This window comes from Suncus etruscus, chromosome 1 (assembly GCF_024139225.1).
Source record: "Suncus etruscus isolate mSunEtr1 chromosome 1, mSunEtr1.pri.cur, whole genome shotgun sequence".
In the NCBI taxonomy this organism is placed as follows: Eukaryota; Metazoa; Chordata; class Mammalia; order Eulipotyphla; family Soricidae; genus Suncus; species Suncus etruscus.
Window position 1 is genome coordinate 173,908,756 of NC_064848.1, and position 20,069 is coordinate 173,928,824.

At 40.0% G+C, this 20,069-nt stretch overlaps 1 protein-coding gene across 1 annotated transcript in view; it reads right to left on the bottom strand.

Moving 5' to 3' along the window:
• Positions 1-20,069, bottom strand: part of VMP1 (vacuole membrane protein 1) — a 130,489-nt gene that overhangs the window by 65,888 nt on the left and 44,532 nt on the right. Inside the window, exons 6-7 of the mRNA XM_049772183.1 lie at positions 9,233-9,400; positions 1,089-1,220 (exon numbers count right to left, since the gene is read on the bottom strand). Of these exons, the coding sequence (XP_049628140.1) occupies positions 1,089-1,220; positions 9,233-9,400 (300 nt within the window). The remainder of the gene's footprint in view (positions 1-1,088; positions 1,221-9,232; positions 9,401-20,069) is intronic.

Consider the following 20,069-nt stretch of genomic DNA (forward strand, 5'->3'; position numbering starts at 1 on the left):
GGGTGTGACCCAATAACCCAAAAAAAAAAAAAAAAAAGAAAGAAATTTTTCCTTAAGTTTTCTTTAGGAAATCTCTTTAGGAATTCCCAAATAATGTCAGAGGGATATGGTATAGTTGGAATTATTAGAAAGTTTATTTTGAACATTCTGATAGTTTATACTATAATTTAGTCACCTATATGTCCCCATGTTCCTCAAATGATCTTGGCAATTATTATCTGTTTGTTGTTTTTGGTCCACAGCCAGCAGTGCTCAGGGTCTCTTTCTAGCTCTTTGTTCAAAGGTTGCTTACGGGGACCAAATGTGGTGCCAGGGATTTGAACTAGGGTAAGTCACAAGACCTTACTACTAGTACCTCTAGTACTAGTAGTACTACTAGTATCTCTCCATCCTCTTCTTGGTAATGATTACAAATATAAAACAGATAAATAGTGCTTTGTCTTCTTTATCTTACTGGCAAGGTGATTTACTCTGATTTCCGGTAGAGCACTTTAAGCTTTGTCTGCACTGTCAATATTGCTGATCTTTCTATTATAACATTATTATCACCTATAGGGACCAACACAACAGTACAGGGATTAAGGAGCTTGCCTTGCATGGGGCCAAGCCTGATTCAATCCGTGGCACTGCCAGGAGTTATCCCTGAGCAGAGTTATAAGTAAGCTCTGGGCAATGCCAGCTGTGGTCCCTAAACAAACAATAAAACAATAACAAAAGATCATGATCACTTTTTTATATCTACTCTACTTTTTTGACTATTCTACCATAAACTATACATCCCTTTTTCTTATATTGGCAGTTTTCATCTTTTTTTTTTTTTTGGGCCACACCCGGCAATGCTCAGGGGTTACTCCTGGCTGTCTGCTCAGAAATAGCTCCTGGCAGGCACAGGGGACCATATGGGACACCGGGATTCGAACCAACCACCTTTGGTCCTGGATCAGCTGCTTGCAAGGCAAATGCCACTATGCTATCTCTCCGGGCCCCAGTTTTCATCTTTAGACAGAATAGTTATTGGCCATTTCATCTTAATTATAACCTTTTTTGGGTTAATCTGTGGTCAATTAAAATTTTCCCATTGTTCTTACTTGTGCTGTCTCTGCATTTTCCAGCATCTCTTCGAATTCCTGATATTCTTCATCATCTGGTTCAGCACCAGAGAGGCGAGCTGCCCGGGCCATGAAATATGGAGGCAGTTCTCCGATGGCTGTGCCAACACCCTATGTGAGAAAACAAAATGCTTATGTGAGATTTTGTCCCAATAAAGAACCATAACACAAACCAGATCCATATTTTCCTATCATACCAAAAGCATGCTTAGATGTAATGGCAATGTATAAGTAAGCAAAGTATAGTCTTTCCTCTTTCTAATACCCAAATAACTTGATAATAAGAATTTTTCAGTCTAGCTGTTAAGAGAAATATTTTCTATGAAATCTGTTCCTAGGAAGGTGTTTTAGACTAAATAAAACTTTTCTGGAAGAACTGAAACTTTTAATAAATTGTGGTCAGGAAGCCCCTTGTAAAATCAACATTAGGATGGATAAATTTTCATCACAGGAAAAATGCTTGTTTCCTCAGGACATTCATTGAGTGACTCATGTTTCAGTCACTTGTGGATTCTTGTTTTTGAAGAAAAAAAAATCCCCCTCCCTTCCCATTATCATAGGACATAAGGATGAAAACAAAGAAAAGAAGTCAGGAAATTGGTTCAGACTTAAATGGCTTAAACACAGAATAAGTATCAAAGCAAGAAGCAAAATCTTTAGGAAAATTCTCAACTTTGACCCATTCTTTTTTTCTTTATTTGGTTTTTGGGCAACACTTGGTAGTGCTCAGGGGTTACTCCTCATTCTGTGCTCAGATATCTCTCCTGGCAGGCTTGGGGGACCATATGAGATACTGAGAATTGAACCTGGGTCGGCCATATGCAAGGCAAATACCCTACTATTGCTCTAGCCCCTAAATCATTCTTTTTTCTCTGAGTTACAGTGAATAAAAAAGCAACAGTAAATCCTCTTTTTTTTAAACTTTACTTATTTATTAATTGATTGATTGATTGGTTTTTGGGCCATACCCAGCAGTGGTCAGGGGTTATTCCTGGCTCTGCACTCAGAAATCACCCCTGGCAAGCTGGGGGACCATATGGGATGCCAGAAATTGAATCAGGTCCCTCCCGGGTCAGCCCCATGCAAAGCAAAACTCCTAATGCTGTGCTATCTCTCTGACCTCAGTAAACCCTATTTCTAACCCTAACCATTACCCTAAAAAAAAAAAAAGCACTAGTAGTTCTCAAGAGCAACTTTGTTTTGCCCTTTTTTTTTTTTTTTTTTTGTGGTTTTTGGGTCACACCCGGCAGTGCTCAGGGGAAACTCCTGGCTCCATACTCAGAAATTGCTCCTGGCAGGCATGGGGGACCATATGAGACGCCAGGATTCGAACCAATGACCTTCTGCATGAAAGGCAAACGCCTTACCTCCATGCTATATCTCCGGCCCCTCTCAAGAGCAACTTTAGGCCTTGGATTTACTCTGGCTCTGCTTGAAAAGAATCCCAAAGAAAAAAATAAGAAAGACAAACACTGGTGATCACAGTTTAATATTCCAATGTGTAGAACTATTGATCTCCAAGTGAGACTGCATTATCTACAACATAAAATAAGAATTCTGAAAAAGAACAAATAGAATTGCCAAAAGAATGAAGTTACATTTCAAGAACAGAGAGAAAGAGAAAGAGAAGAGAAGAAGAAGTTATATTCATGGAAAGATAGGAATGAAACACAAATCAAACTGTGAACAAAGGGCCAGAGAGATAGAACAGAGGAGATCAAGGCCTTGCATGAAACAAAACATATAAATACACCAACTAAAACACAATCAGTAAGATCCATATTGTGGATACTTGACAATACCTGATAAACAATTCAACTTCTTTAGCACACAAATTTAAAAAGAAAAACAATGATGTAAATATAAATAGAGAAATTTGAATACCAATTGGACAAATGATCTGAAGAGACTACAATTAATTCTCTTGCTGTGTCCATGAATTTTTGTGACTTGGCTTACATCTTTTCCAAGATGAATTGAGTCGTGAGTCTGTGGAGCTGGGCTGGCAGCTACGATTATTATTATTACTATTATTATTATTTATTTATTTTTTGGTTTGTTTCTTTGGGGAACCACAGTTAGAAATGTTCAGGGGTTACTCCAGGTTCTGCACTCAGGAATCCCTTCTGGTGGGAACATACAGGATGCCAGGGATCGAACACTGGTAAAAAGCAAGCAAGTCAAGTGCTCCATCTGCTGTGCTATCACTCTGGCCTCTCAACTGTATTTTTTTTAAGTATAAGATTTTTAACATTAAGAGAAATGAGATATTTGAAATTAAGAATACGCAAATGGGGGTCGGAGAGATAGCATGGAGGTAGGGCATTTGCCTTGTATGCAGAAGGACGGTGGTTCGAATCTTGGCATCCCATGTAGTCCCCGAGCCTGCCAGGAGCGATTTCTGAGCATAGAGCAAGGAGTAACCCCTGAGCGCTGCCGGGTGTGACCCAAAAACCAAAAACCAACCAAACAAACAAAAACCCTAAAAAAAGAATATGCAAATAATGATTGATCCCAGAATGAAGAGGGATATAGAAAAAAATCATAGTAGCCAGGGGTCTATTAGCTGAAGTTGAGTAATAACATGTTAAAATTTGGAGGGTGGTGATGTTGGGGCTATACCCAGTTGTGCTTAAATTTTATTCTGGATCTGTGCTCAGGAATTACTCCCTGCATTATTTATTTATTTAAGGGGCTTGAGTACACCCTGATGTACTCAGAACTCACTTCTGGCTCTGCTGAGTTGTACTATCACTCTGGCTCTTCCAGGCAGTGTTCAGAGGGCCACATTCAGTGCCAGTGATTGAACCAGGGTCAAACAAAAGCAAGGCAAGAGCCTTACCCTTGTACAACTTCTCTGACTCCTTAAAAAATCTTTTTTTTTTATAGCAAAAAGCAGGAAGAAAAGTTAACTGCAACATTTTATTGAAAACATGAACTTCTCTAAAGCCTATTAGGTCAAATGTTCAATAGTTCTGAAAGAAGTCATATGATTCAAACTCATGACAAGTTTCCTTAAAGTTAAAAAGGAAGTATAACAATGGATCTAAATCTAACCTGGAGTTACATATATCATATCTAATTGCACATATTTACTTCCATATATATTTTAATTCTACTCATTCCCCCACATTAGCAAGGAACAATAGCAAGGAAGCAGCTGGAGCAATAATACAATGGGTAGTGTATTTGCTTTGCATGCAGACAACCAAGGGTTCGATCCCTGGCATTCCATATAGTGACCTGACCACTGTCAGGAGTAATTCCTGAGCACAGAGCCAGGAGTAACTCCTGAGCACCACCTGATGTGGCTTGAAAACAAAAAATAAACAGATGCCACCACCACCAATCACCCCAAATATCAATGTATCACCTTCAAGTCTCTGCTTCTTGAATTGGCAAAGAAAAATAAGATGCATACTAAAATACACAAAATATAAAGGCAGAGGGGCCGGAGCAATAGCACAGTGGCAGGGTGTTTACCTTGCACTCAGCCAACATAGGATGACCACTGGTTCGATTCCCGGCATGCCATACAGTCCTCTGAGCCTGCCAGGAGCGATTTCTGAGTGCAAAGCCAGGAGTATCCATCCCCTGAGCGCCACCAGGTGTGACCCAAAAACCAAATATAAAAAGCTAGAGAATACAGTGGACAGGGTATTGGTCTTAGACATAGCCAACCTGGGTTATATTCTCAGTACCCCATATCTTCCCTGAGCTCTGCCAAGAGTGATTCCTGAATGCACAGCCAGGAGTAAGCCCTTAGCATAGCCAGGTGTGACCCAATTCTGCCCCACAAAAAGCACAAAGTACTTGATCTTTAAAAAAACAAAAACAAAAAATAACATGATCTTTTATTTAGGTGTCAAATGTATTCATTCATTCATTTATTTTATCTTATTTTTTTTGGGCCACACCCAACAGTGCTCACGGGTTATTCCTGGCTCTGCGTTCAGAAATCACTCCTGGCAGGCTCGGGGGAACATATGGGACGTAGGGGATTGAACCTGAGTCTGCCAATGCCCTACCATTGTGCTATAACTCTGTCTCCTAAGTGTCAAATTTATTTATTTAGGTTTTTGGGCCACACCTGGCAGTGCTCAGAAGACAAGACAGGATACTGGGAATCAAACCCAGATCTGTCCTGGGTTTGCCGTGTGCAAGGCAAATGCCCTACTGCTGTGCTGTTGCTCCGACCCCCTAAGTGTCAATTTCATTAAAAAACCAAAAACCAAAAAACCTCTCCAATAAATCTAAAAAAAAAAAAAATATCTACAGTCCAGTCACTTTCAGGTCTTAATAATAATAAATACATAATAAATAATAATAAAGAAATAAACAATACACATAATTTTGGAGAGTTTATTAAACTCTAATAAATGTGTACATTCTTTCTTATTGGATTCTTTACAATACCCATAGATTATAACAAAATTTACAAACAAATGCCCGTCCCTTGACTAATTAATAAAGATGTGGTATAGGGATTGGGAGATGGCTCAGTGGCTAAAGCACTTTTCTTGCAAGCATGAAGCCATGAGTTCAATCTCCAGTGCAATACAATATGCTGACAGGTGTTTGTGCCAGGCAGTTCGCATGTCTGTGATCCTAGCACACACATGGTAAGGTGTGAGACACCACATGATGTGCCTAGACTACAACCAAATATGACTGGAGTGTGTGACCCCCCCCCACATCACAGCAATATCCTTAACTGAGGAAGGAAGGAGGGGGAAGAAGACAGAATAAAATCAGAAAGTCATTATATATGTATATCTACATATGTATAATGTAGACATAATGTATACATATGTATAATGTAGACATAAATATAAATATAAATTTGGGAGGGGGGTTAGGGCTACATCCAGCGATGTTCAGGTTTACTCCTGGCTGTGCACTGAGGAATTACTTCAGGGAGATCAGATGAGATTTTGAGGAACTAACCCAGATTGGCAGTATGCAAGGCAAGTGCCTTAGGCTCTATTTTACCTCTTCACCCCTCAAATACATATGTGGACCTAGAGGATTAGTGAAATAAGACTCACAGGGAAAGCAAAACATTGATTTCAATCATGTGGTCTATCGAGAAAACTGACAAACCGAATGAAACAAAATTAAACTACTAGATTATAAGCAATTAATCGGGACGAGAGAAATATGTGTGATGATATACAGAACTGAACTTCTAGTGCAGTCTATGCACATCTGTTGATTTTCAATGTAAACTAAAATTTACATATTATAATAAAGTGTTACTTCAACTGAAAGTTCGTTGTTGTTCTTGTTTTTGGTTCACATCTGGTTGTACTCAGAGCTTATTCCTGACTTTTTGCTCAAGGGTCAACTCATGGAAGGGCTTTGAGGACTATTTAAGGTGAAGGTGATTCAACTGAAAATGTATTTGTTGTTCTTTTGTTCTTTTTTTGATTCTGAACCATACCTGGCTGTACCCAGAATTTACTCCTGGCTCTGTCCTCAAGGGTCAACTCCTGGAAGGGTTCTAGGGACCATATAATGTGAGGGAGACCATCCAGATGGACTATATTCAAGCTATAACAGCTATAATAGCTATACTATTTTTCTGGCACAAATGAAAACGTTAATTATTTTTCCCCCTAATTGAGGAAGGAGCAAAATTCTAAATTTTTGTACTTGAAGTCAAGCAGATTCTAAAGCAAAGCTGGAGAGTCTGAAAAATAAAACCCAAAAATCTTTTTTTCTGTTTGTCTGATTTTGGGTCACATCTGACAATACTCAGGGTACCATATGTGGTCCTGGGATTTAAATCAGTGTTGCAGCTGCTGCAGCCCCATACCAGACAAATGCCTCACCTCTTGTAGTATATTTCTCTAGCCCCTACAGTGTAGAAACTTTTTTTTTAATTAAAAAAATTTTTTTATTGTAACACCATGATTTTTCAAAGCTGTTCCTAATACAGTTGTTTTGGGTATCCTACCACTGGTGTAACCTTCCTTTGTTCAATGTTTCTCCAGGGATGCCACATTAGCAAACATATAACAGAACAATTTTACTTCATAGTGCTTGCTACAACAAAATAGAAAGTGGACATATCAGGCCCGGAGAGATAGAACAGTGACGTTTGCCTCACAAGCAGCCAATCCAGGACTAAAGGTGGTTGGTTCGGGTGTGGCCCAAAAACCAAAAACAAAAAAAACAAAAAAAACAAAAAAAGTGGACTTATCAAAGACAAAGTCAATTTGTGATGACTGATTGTCACTTTTTACAATAATATTTCTAAAGTCATTGCTTGAGGATTTCCCGAGCTGTTTGGTGATGCTCAAACTTTTTGTCACTGGTTTCTCTCACTGAACTTAATGGGCTTCCACGCAACTTTCACATCAGATCTGCTAAGCTTCTATTGGGCTGTAAGTACTGTGAAATTGGGGGGAGGGGGTTGTTGCATGGCCACATTAAGTAGCTGTGCACTTTAGGAACTGTGGAGCTGGGTAAAGGAGGTTAGATGTCATGGCTGCTGGGTGAAAAGAGGAAAGGAGGGGCCGACGTGGTGGCACTAGAGGTAAGGTGTCTGCCTTGCAAGCGCTAGCCTAGGACAGACTTGATTCGATCCCCCCACGTCCCAAATGGTCCCCCAAGCAGGAGCGATTCCTGAGTGCATAGCCAGGAGTAACCCTTGACTGTCAACGGGTGTGGCTCCCAAAAAAACCCAAACAAACAAAAAAGAGTCCTGATGCACTTTGAAAAGGCCTAAGATTTCAGTTCAGAGGGCTGATCTACCTGGACATGTCGATGGCTTGGTTGTTTGAAGGCTTTTTGGGAATAGAAAAAAAATTTTTTTTAAAGTTTTTGGGTCATATCTAGAGATGCTCAGGGCACCATATGAGATTCTGGGGATTGAACCTGGGTTAGTTAAAAAAAGCAAGGCAAGTGATCTGCCTGCTATACTATGTCTTTAGATCCAAGAATAAATTGTTTTTGTTTTTTGGGTCACAACTGGCAATGCTCAGTTGTTACTCTTGACTATGTGCTTAGAAATCACTCCTGGCAGGCTCAGAGGACCATATGGGATGCCAGGGTGCAAGGCAAATGCCCAACCCACTGTGCTATAGCTTTGGCCCCAAATAAAAAAATTTTTTTTTTAAATATAAACTTGCTATTCAAAAGTAAATAAGGCTTTATTACCAGTGGTACTGTGATGCTTGGAATAAACCCAAGTCAACCATATGCAAAGTAAGTGCTCTATCTGCTGTACTATCTCCCTACCCCCAATACAACGTAATGATTACTGTATACAACCATATTGTTTAATACTAATACTATAGTTCAGTTTCATTAAGAGATGTCTGTATATTACACTAATATTACAGCTTTCTTTTCTTTTTCTTTTTGGGTCACATGCAGTGGTACTGAGGGCTTCCTTCCAATTCTGCATTCAGAGATCAGTACTTGAAGTACTGAAATACTTGGGGGACCTTAGGTGGTCATGAAAATCAAACCTGAGGTAGCTGCATATAAGACAAGTACCTTATCCACTGGACCATCTCTCCAGCCATAACACTGACATTATAAAAACTTAGACAATGAAATAAATTCTCTAAAAATGATAAACAGTATTTTCATCTTAAAGTGAGACATAAAATATTTACCAATAGGGAATGATAGTATGCCCATCCACTGGTCTGTGTAGACAAGTATATAAGCATTGCTAAAAATTTTAAAGTGATACAGTCATATTATTTATAGTCCTTTTCATGTCATCATTGTACTGTCATTCATAAACAAGAGGTGCTTTCCTAAAAGAAATCTTTTACTTGGAATTAGGTACCTGGTGGCTTCATGACTAGGTATATACCTGAATTAAATTTCTTTTTTTTTTTTTTTTTGGTTTTGGTTTTTGGGCCACACCTGGCGTTGCTCAGGGGTTACTCCTGGCTGTCTGCTCAGAAATAGCTCCTGGTAGGCACGGGGGACCATATGAGACACCGGGATTCGAACCATCCACCTTTGGTCCTGGATTGGCTGCTTGCAAGTCAAACACCGCTGTGCTATCTCTCCGGGTCCACCTGAATTAAATTTCAAGGAAGCACACCACCACATCAAGATAGTGATAGAGAATGCTCAAGTGGAAAATGGATACTTACCCACATGCAGGCCTCAATTCTAACTTTAGAGATGATTCTCCACAAAGTAACTGCTCCTTCAGTGCCCTCTTCATCAGGGCAAATAATCTGATCAGGATAGGGTGGTTCAGGGAAATTGACTGAATTGCATTCATAAGCGGCTAATGTCACCGAAGCTATATGTGGTCCCTATAAAACAAAAGAAAAATTTCTGATAAGAAATGTTAATGACAAAGAACTATCAACACACAGGTTATTTGAACAGCACTTAATCACTACATCTTTTTTTGTTTTTTTTTTTGGGTCACACCCAGCAGCACTCAGGGGTTACTCCTGGCTCTATGCTCAGAAATCGCTCCTGGCAGGTTTGGGGGACCATATGGGATGCCGGGATTCGAACCACCATCCTTCTGTATGAAAGGCAAACGCCTTACCTCCAATGCTATCTCTCCGGGCCGATGATCACTACATCTTAATACAAAAATCTTTTTTTTTTCTTTTTTGGGGCCACACCCAGTGACGCTCAGGGGTTACTCCTGGCTATGCACTCAGAAATCACTCCTGGCTTGGGGGACCATATGGGATGCAGGGGGATTGAACCACAGTGTGTCCTTAAGTTAGCACGTGCAAGGCAAAGACCCTACCACTTGCACCACTGCTCAGGCCCAGAAAAATCTTTTAAAGAACAAGAAGCTAACAAAGAATTTTAAGTTGCAATTAAGTTCCCTCATTCCTTTCTAGAACCACTCTAAACTCTCACAATAGTCATTGAAAAAGACATGATCTCTGGCTTGATTCTGGTTTTGTTTTCACAGTATTTTTCTCTGCAAGAATGTAATCTATTGTGAAAACTTCCTATTCTTTTAGGTACAATTTAACAATACTACCTATTGGTTTTTGGATCCCAACTGGCAGGGTTCAAAGGCTACACCTAGCTTAGTGCTTAGAGGACCACAAAGTGCTGGGCTAGAATCTGGAGCTCCTGCAGGCTACATACCCCATCCCACAGAGTCGTCTCCTGTCCCAAAAACATAATTTCTGTCCTTATTAAAAAGCAATTGGTGGGGCCGGAGAGATAGCATGGAGGTAAGGTGTTTGCCTTACATGCAGGACAGTGGTTCGAATCCCGGCATCCCATATGGTCCCCCGAGCCTGCCAGGAGTGACTTCTGAGCGTAGAGCCAGAAGTAACCCCTGAATGTTACTGGGAGTGACCCAAAAAGAAAAAAAAATCTTTTTTTAAGGGAAAAGATTAGAAATGTCAATAAACTGGAAGGCAAGATCTCCAAAGTTCTCATGAGATGTAAGATCAATGAGAGTTAGCTCAACAGACTAAATGCATACTTTAAAAGCAAGAGTCCCAGAGCTCAGTTCCCAGCATCTCATGATCTCCTGAATACTTCCAAAAGTGACTCCCAAAAAGTCAGGAATTGCCCCTGAACACTGCTAGATGAGAACCCCCCCAAAAATAAACAAAAAAAGGATTGATCGTTTGCACAACAAAACTGGTATATACTTCCCATAACCACACCGACAAGTCATTATTACTCAGTCTTAGAAACAGATGTGATGGTTCCCAGACAAAAATAAATATGAATAACCCAGTTTCTCACCCTTTGCTCATTCTCAAAAGCTCATTTAGCCTGTACTTTAATATTTTTATTTTATTTTATTTTTGTTTTTTGGGCCACACCAGTGACACTCAGGAGTTCCTCCTGGATATGTGCTCAGAAATTGCTCCTGGCTGGGGAGAGTCATATGGGACGCCGAGGATTTAACCCAGGTCTGGATCAGCCTCATACAAGGCAAACGCCCTACCGCTGCACTACCACTCTGGTCCCATGTACTTTAATATTTTAGTTTAAATTTTTGTTTTTGTAACTCCCAACTGCACTCAGGGGTTATTCCTCGCTCTGTGCTCAGAAATTGCTCCTGGCAGGCGTGGGAGACCATATGGGATGCTGGTGAATTCTAGTCTGCTATGTCAAGGCAAAACGCCCTTACACTGAGTTATCGCTCAGGCCCCTAGTTTAAATTGTAAATAATATTGGAGCTGGAGCAATAGCACAGTGGTAAGGTCTTGTACATGGCCAACACAGGATGGACCTGATTAGAATCCTGGCATCCCATATGGAGTGACTTCTGAGCGCAGAACCAGGAGTAACCCCTGAGCGCCACTGGATGTGACCAAAAACAAAACAAAACAAAACATTAAGTAATATGAAACCACATTCTTTTCAATATTATTAAGTTATTGCTAATTTAAATACAATGTAACCTAAATATAAAATGCTTGATTTAAACAAGTTAGTGTAAATAAAAGTCCAACACTAACAATGAATTAAAAAAATTATTTTAACTTTTTTTTTTTTGATTTTTGGGTCAGCCTAGCAGCGCTCAGGGGTTACTCCTGGCTCTGTGCTCAAAAATTGCTCCTGGCAGGATCAGGGGACCATATGGAATGCCAGGATTCGAACCACCATCTTCTGCATGCAAGGCAAAAGCCCCACCTCCGTGCTATCTCTTCGGCCTTCCAAAAGAGATCATTTTAATGAAAAGAATTTTAAATGTTATACATTGAAAGTACCCTTTTTTTTTTTTATTTTTTTGTTCTGATTTTGTCATATCAGGCATTGCTGGGGGGGGGTCATATGGGATGCAGAAGATCAAAATTGGGTTGGTCAGTCACATGCAAGGCAAAGGCCCTACTGCACTGACACTCGGGTCTCTCAAACTACCTTTTTAAATGTAACTCATAAAACATCCAAGTCCCCATAACATTGTATAAAGCATAAGATTACACTTCAACCATACTAAATAAAGAAAAAAGGAATAAAGATAGCTATGAAAAAGTCTTTCCCTTAAGACCAAGAGCAAAATAAAGTTTTTCACTTTCATAATGTCTAAGTCACTTCTGTTTTGTGTGTGTGTGTGTGTGTGTGTGTGTGTGTGTGTGTGTGTGTGTGTGTGGTTTTTGGGTCATACCCGGCAGTCCTCAGGGGTTACTCCTGGCTCCATGCTCAGAAATTGCTCCTGGCAGGCACGGGGGACCATATGGGACGCCGGGATTCGAACCGATGACCTTCTTCATGAAAGGCAAACGCCTTACCTCCATGCTATCTCTCCGGCCCCTTCTGTTTTTTTTTTTTTTGGCCATACCAAATGGCACTCAGAAATCACTCCTAGCAGGGTTGGGGACCATATAGAATGTCAGGGGTTGAACCTGGGACAACTGTGTGCAAGGCAAATGCCCTACCCGCTGTGCTATTTATGTGCTTTCACCTGCAGTGTGGAAGAGAAAGTTTTGTTGATTAGATGACACAATTCTGAGGTCAAGTTTCACTATAGCTTCAGGAGTCATATAACAAAAAATTTAGGGCTAGGGAGATAGTTAAGAGGGCTGGAGACCGAATGTTCAATCCCTCATATGATATGGTCCCCTTCACCTTCCACAAAAAAAAGGGAAATTTAGAGGGTTTATTTATTTTTGGGTTTTGGGTCATACCCAGAGCAACCAGAGGTGCTCAGGCGTTACTCCTGGCTCTTGGCAGGCTCAGGGGACTATATGGGATGCCGGAATTTGAACAAGGGTTTGTCCTGTGTTGGCTGCATGCAAGGCAAACAAACGCCTTACCGCTGTGCTATCGCTATGGCCCTAGAGGTTTTTTTAAATTGTAAAAATTTTGGGGAAAAATTTGAAGATTTGTTTCTATGAAAACATTCCATTCACTCTTAGTAAAGTTCTAAGTAGTGTCTGATTATAAAGTAGAGCCGTAAGCCCTGATAAAGAAGTTCTGAAGACACATATTAAAAATTTTTAAGAGAGGGGCCCGGAGAGATAGCACAGCGGTGTTTGCCTTGCAAGCAGCCGATCCAGGACCAAAGGTGGTTGGTTCGAATCCCGGTGTCCCATATGGTCCCCCGTGCCTGCCAGGAGCGATTTCTGAGCAGACAGCCAGGAGTAACCCCTGAGCACTGCTGGGTGTGGCCCAAAAACCAAAAAAAAAAAAAATTTTTTTTTAAGATGTAACCAGAGCAATAGTACTGTAGATAGGGCACTTGCCTTACACACAGGGAATTCAAGTTCAATCTCTGGCATTCCATATAATCCCCAGAATACCACCAGGAGTCATTTTTGAGTGCAGAACCAGGAAAAACCCCTGGCATTGCCAGATGTAGCCCAACAATCCCCCCCCCCCAAAGAAGGGTGTGAAAATCATAACCTAAACATAAAAAAAAATTTTATTAGTAAAGTGAAAAACTAGTATTACACTATCACTTCATTAAAATGTCTTCTAGAGGCTAGAATATAGTGGGTAGGGCATTTGTCTTGCATGTGCCTGACATGAGTTTAATTCCCAGATTCCAATCTGTTTCCCAGCCTCACATATAGTTTCTCAAATACTGCCAAGAATGACCCCTGAGCACAGTTGGGTATGGTGCCAAAACCAAAATAACTAATATAAATAAAATGTGAAAAATCAAATGTTTTCTAGATTTTGAAATTCATTGTTGAGTTGTTTTTAGGGCTCTTTCCTCCAGAAATATTTTTTAATCACTAAATCCCTAAGATGGGCACATTAATTATGAACTTAATTTAGCAACTCTTCCATCAACATTACACTAAGAGTACAGAATATGAGCTTTGTGAGAAAGATGTGCAGACAGACATTCTTTCACCCCAGGCGGCTCCCTCAGAACTGATAAAACATTCCTAAAGACTAGAGTTGTTTGCACAACATCTGTAATGTCAATTCATAGCCCAATCCATCATCCATACACAGAAGTCAAGTGAGATCCCAAAGGCAAAATTTCCAATTAGATTTGTCTGGAAAGTCAGGGCAAAGGTAATAAAATCAAGACTTCTATGCTGATTCACTGGGAAAATATTTGTTTGCTATACTCCTTCACTAAGAAACAAAAGGAGTCAGTGGTTAATCAGGATTATGATTCATTAGGAATTATCTGGTGATAAATAAATTGACGAAGATGAGAAATGGTTGTCTGCATGGCTTGTAAGACCTTTTGTATTCTTTAAGGATGACTTTTAGGGGACTTACGAAAAATTTTGCAAACAAGGATTCTGCTTCTCAGTTCTTTTAATGATTGCTTCACATATCATAGAGAGCCAGCTACCCTATGTTCTGGTGTACAGCAAATTATTCTAGACTTTTAGTTAACATGAGTCTTCTGTATCTGATTATTAAGTTATAGGTGTAATTCTAGCTCACTTTCATCATTTGATAAACATCATAGTGATGACACTGAAAAATAATGATGCATACACAGTCTACGCAACAGGACAAGAAGATGTATCAGTACAGAGGAAATGTTTTACAAGCAGGACCAGAGTGATAGCTCAATGGGCTAGCGAGAAGGCAGAGGTTGTCTCTGTGCTGCATGGTCCCCACAGCAAACCCTGAACAATGTGCTGGGAGTAGACCTGGCACCAGCAGGTATGGCCCAGGTAATACTCTCTCAACATGCTATAAATATAACAAGAAAAATGGAAACAACAAATATATAACATATGTAGTTAATCTTTCAAGTTATAAGAACTTTTTTTTTTCTTTCTTTTAACTTTTTCCTTACTTTAATTCTTTTTATTATCATGGAAATAACAAGGCTTCCAATAGCAGGATCTTTTTTTCAATTTTTTGAGTCTACACCCAGCAGTACTTAGGTGCTAATCTGTACCTGGCAGTCAGTCCTGGGCAGGGTCAGACCATATGGTACCTGTTTGGCAGCCTGTAAGGCTGAGCATTTTTTAAGTAGTAAATCTGATATAAATCCTCAGAAGAAATGGGCCACATATACAGAAAAGTTTTTTTTAAAAGGCTTTAAAATTTAAAATAAATTATTTAAAATTCATACCCAACAGAAAAGAATTCAGCTAAACTAAATCCTTTTTGCTTCTGTCCTGTTTCACTTTAGGCCACAACCCCTGGTACTCAGGATTTAACCCCTCATCCCAAACTCTGTGCTTTGGGATCACTCCTGGAAGTTCACAGGCCATCATATGTGGTATCAAGGATCCAACCTGGTAGGCCGAGTGTAGGGCAAGCACCTTACCTCCTGAACACTCTCTAGGTTCCAATATTTATTCATTGTTTTTGTGCCATTTCCAGCAGTGCTCAGGTCTTACTCATGGCTCTACACTCAGGAATGACTCCTGGCAAATTCAGGGTCTAACTCATAAAAAGTAAAGGAATCAAATATATATTGGCTGCAAGCAATTTAAGTGTCTGACCAGATGAACTATGGTTCTAGCCCATCTTTTAAGTTTAAATTTTAAGGGGGAGGATGGCTGTACTTCACCGTGTTCAAGGCTGCCTCCTGGCTCTGTGCTCAGGGGGCACTCCTGTGGTACTCTGGGGACTACATAGGGTACCAGAAATCAAATGGGGATTGGTTGTGTAAAGGCAAGTGCCTTAGCCACTGTACTATGCCTCCTGGGCCTACAGCTTTTAAGTACAATAAATAGTGACTTAAGGACAAGAAGTTATTCAGTCTCAGTATACCCCTTTTGTTGACAAAAATGCAGGCCTGCAGTCTGGATATCTTGGTTTTTTCTTTTCATTTGGTGAATTACATGAGTTCATATATGAGTCATTCTATGGGTAAAGACAGAAAAATCTAATCATGCCCTCATCAAAATAAAAGGGCAAACAGACCTTTTCTTATAAAGGCCTGGTGACCTTCCCGCAAGAGCCCTGAGTCACTGTGTTGCTTATATATGGAGTCATTATAAGTTGTACCTACACAGAGCGAGAACTTGTCATTTCAGAATCTTGCGTTTAGTTGTTTCTTCCCTTTCTTTCTTTGTGAAATAAAGTGATAATTAGAAGTCAATCGGGGAAAAAAGCAAAATGACTGGCAGTCTTTTAAATAAAAAAGTGTTCTAGCCCCTGGTACTGAAGAATGTCTTTCTATATTTCACTTACCAAATGTAAACAGTTTCCCAAATAACATGTGGCTCCTCCTGGCACTGCCATTATAACAAGCACCTTTAAAAGTTTGGATGTTGGGCCGGAGAGATAGCATGGAGGTAAGGCGTTTGCCTTTCATGCAGGAGGTCATCGGTTCGAATCCCGGCGCTCCATATGGTCCCCCGTGCCTGCCAGGAGCAATTTCTGAGCCTGGAGCCAGGAATAACCCCTGAGCACTGCCGGGTGTGACCCAAAAACCACACACAAAAAAAAAGTTTGGATGTTAAAAGTTTGGGTCTCATGATTTCAGTGTTGTTGGCTCCATGGTTTTAACATGGGAAAAAAAGTTTCCATTTTGAGCCTCAAAGATGAGGAAATTAAATGTTTAAAAGACATGCCCAGGCTGGAGAGATGGCATGGAGGTAGGGTGTTTCCTTTGCATGCAGAAAGACGGTGGTTCAAATCCCAGCTTCCCATATGTTCCCCCGAGCCTGCCAGGAGCGATATCTGATTGTAGAGCCAGGAGTAACCCCTGAGTGCTGCCAGGTGTGGACCCCCCCCCCTCAAAAAAAGACATGCCAAACAAAAAATATATACGTAAAATGTATTCATCTTTCTACTTTTAGCACATATTATTAAAACATTAAAATGGAAAAATTTTTATTTTGATCTCATTAACTATGTTGGTTTTTTGGGGGGACAAGGGGTCACAACTGTCTGTTCTCAGAGCTTACTCCTGGCTCTGAGCTAAGGAATCACATAAGTGGACTCAGGGAAGATTATAGAGGGTGCCAGGAATCAGATCTGGATAACACTCGTGTAAGGCAAGTACTATTTATCTTTCTATCTGTACTATCTATCTTTCCAGCTCCTCATTCAAGTTCTTTGTCTAGGACAAGGGCTTTTTGGGAAAGGAATATAAGGCTATGTTAAGCTTTTCTCTAAGAAAGTGTGCCACCTAGTGTTTATGACTGTTCATTTATATAACAAAGATTTGTAAATTCTTTCATGGAGGAGAGAGGGTGGAGTGTGGAGGGGGAGTTGAAAATTCTTACTGAAGGACTCATCCCCTTTGTTATTGTTAAATAGAGCAGACTTTATAAATCACTAATGGCGCAAATAGCTTACAAATGGCTCTTCAATCATCCGCTTGTCTGGTATGCTGATGAATAATGGGTGCATATATGGGGCATGTCTGAGATACATTTTTCATTATCAAGTTCTAAGGTCCCTGTTTTTGTTAAGCTGATTGTTTACAGGATTATGAACAATTTTTTTAGTAATGGAAAACAATTCTTAGGTAGATACTGAAATAACCCACTGCTTCTCCTAATTGTTCATAAAAATCTAAATCAAGTGCACAATTTCTATTATAAATACTCTAGTCAGTACTTTGTTTTTACTGTTTGAGTCGTACCCAGCTGTGTTTAGGGATCTGGGACTATACATGGTGTAGAACAAAACTGGGCTTGCTGTGTGCAAATAAGTACCCTATTCACTGTATTATCTCAATGAACTCTGTATGAAATGCATACATATCTCAATAGTGAGAACATGATATCAAAATTAAATCTAGCTTAAATTTGATAATGCAGTTCATCTGAAAGAAATTCTTCAACTTTTCTCCTCATGAAAGTTATTTTTTGCCAAATGAGTGTTTTCTAGACTGTCACAAAGCATTTTCTTCTAAAATGTGTTAAGCCTCAGATTATCAGCTCCCCAAATAATCAGATCCGTGATAAACTTATTTTGGCAGATTCATCAAATGTATAATATGTCATGTAAAATTCCTTAGAGGGTGACTGGCATACTAAGGTTTCCAGTTTAATAAACTTTTTTTGTGTTTTGAGCCAAAGTTAGAAAACGACAGCTTGCAGATCAAATACAATCTGCTACTTGCTTCTGTAAATAGCAATTGACTGGGAAATAGGTGTATTCATTCCTCTATACACTGTCACTGGATATTTCTTCATTACAATGAAAGTTGGAAGGCTGCAAGAGAGACTAAAATACTATCTTTTCATTTAACAGAAAAAAAAAAATATGCTGACCTTTAGATTGTTCCTGGTCTTGAAGGTTTTGACATATCTAAATATGAAAATCCATTGAACAACTCATGCTCCCATAACTTAATATTTTTACTCAAGGCAAAATTTCCACCAGTAAGTAAACAATTTCAGAATCTTCTCAAAGGAAAACAAGTTTTACAATAGCTAAGATTAAAATAAATTTGTTAGTGGATCTCTGGAAATCAATACCTGACATGAGTGCTCAAAAGATTTTTTTTTTGCACTGTTGTGTATGGCCCAAAGAACAAAACAAAAAGCTCAAAATAAATAAATAACACAGAGAATTTATGTTAAGTTGTGAATCCAGTCCCTTGTATTCACCACATGTTCTGAGGCCCACAGTCAAATTGTGAGATTTCCAGTGCACCAAAATCAAGTGGACAAATATTACAAGTATGTAGCCAGCTGAGCACATTAACCAAATGTGCAACACAGGGAACACATGTAGCACTGCATGAGCATGCAGCTAAGTATGTGACCTCTAGTACACATCACAACCACATGTGAGAGTTCCATGACCAAGCATGTGTGTGACCTCTGGTGAGCACCACAGCCAAGTGTGTGATTCTCTATTCCTGGCAATAAAAAAAAGGAGACTAATTTTAAAATTCCTTTTTCTCACAAGCCATACTCATTGTGTTTACTCTAGAGGCTAATAACATAAACATGATTATTAAAATAGCATGCAAATAACTATCTTATTTTATTCTGCAATGCAAATTCTTGAGAATAATTTCATTCCCACTATTCCATAACTAATGTTGATCCTATCCTGTATTTGGGGAGGTGGGGCTGGGACACATATGGTGGTGTTCAGGGTCTACTCCCATATCTGGACTCAGGAGTCACTCCCAGCAGTCCACAATGGACTTATGCAGAGCCAGGCATCAAACATAGGTCTCTTGTATGCAAAGTATGCACTTGGCCCTTTAAGCTCTCTCTCCAGACTTCATCATATTTTAACTTTAAGTATCTCAGGATATTGATATTTTAATGTAAATATTTTTTAAACATATTCATTCTTTATTCATTAATATATGGGATTCCACCTGGAATCATTTTCCTTTGCTTCAAAGGGAAGATAATTTATTATTTCCTTTAGAGAATGTTTGCCAGTGAAGACTGTTTTTCTGTATTTTAGTTTTCTTTGATCATATGCAAGGCTGGTAACCCAACAGAAGTCTACTGTCCACTGTATTAGCACTATCCTCTCCTCTCTTCCCCTCTCATCACCCCTTCCCTCCCTCTCTCCCTTTCTTCCTTCCTCCTTCCCTTCCTCCCTCACTTCTTCCAGGAGTCTATTATCCACTGTATTAGCACTCTCCTCTCCTTTCCTCCCCTCCCCTCCCTTCCTCCTTCCTTTTCTCTCTCCCTTCCTTCTGGGCTCGGAGCAATAGCATAGTGGTAGGCCTGCACACCTTACCTCTAACCTTGGACAAACCAGGGTTCGATTCCCGGCATCCCATATGATTCCCCCGAGCCTGCCAGGTGCGGTTTCTGAGCTCAGAGCCAGGAGTAACCCCTGAGCACTGCCCAACCCCACCCCCCACCCTCCCAAAAAGCCCAAATGAACCCTTCCTTCCTTCCTCCCTCCCTCCCTATCCCGCTGAGTTAGCACCTAAAGGTTGGTATCAGGGATGATATAGGGATAAGCCCAAATCCAGGCCTTCCACATGCAAACTAAGTGCTTCAGGGCCCTTTAAGCAATACCTTCAGCTTATGTTTCTAGTGTTTTTTAATTTTTGTTTTGAGGTCACACCTGGTGTTGCTCAGGCTTATTCCTGGCTTTGCATTCAGGGATCAATCACTCTTGGAGGTGTTCAGGAGATCACACAGGGTGTGGGGGATTGAACTCAGGTCA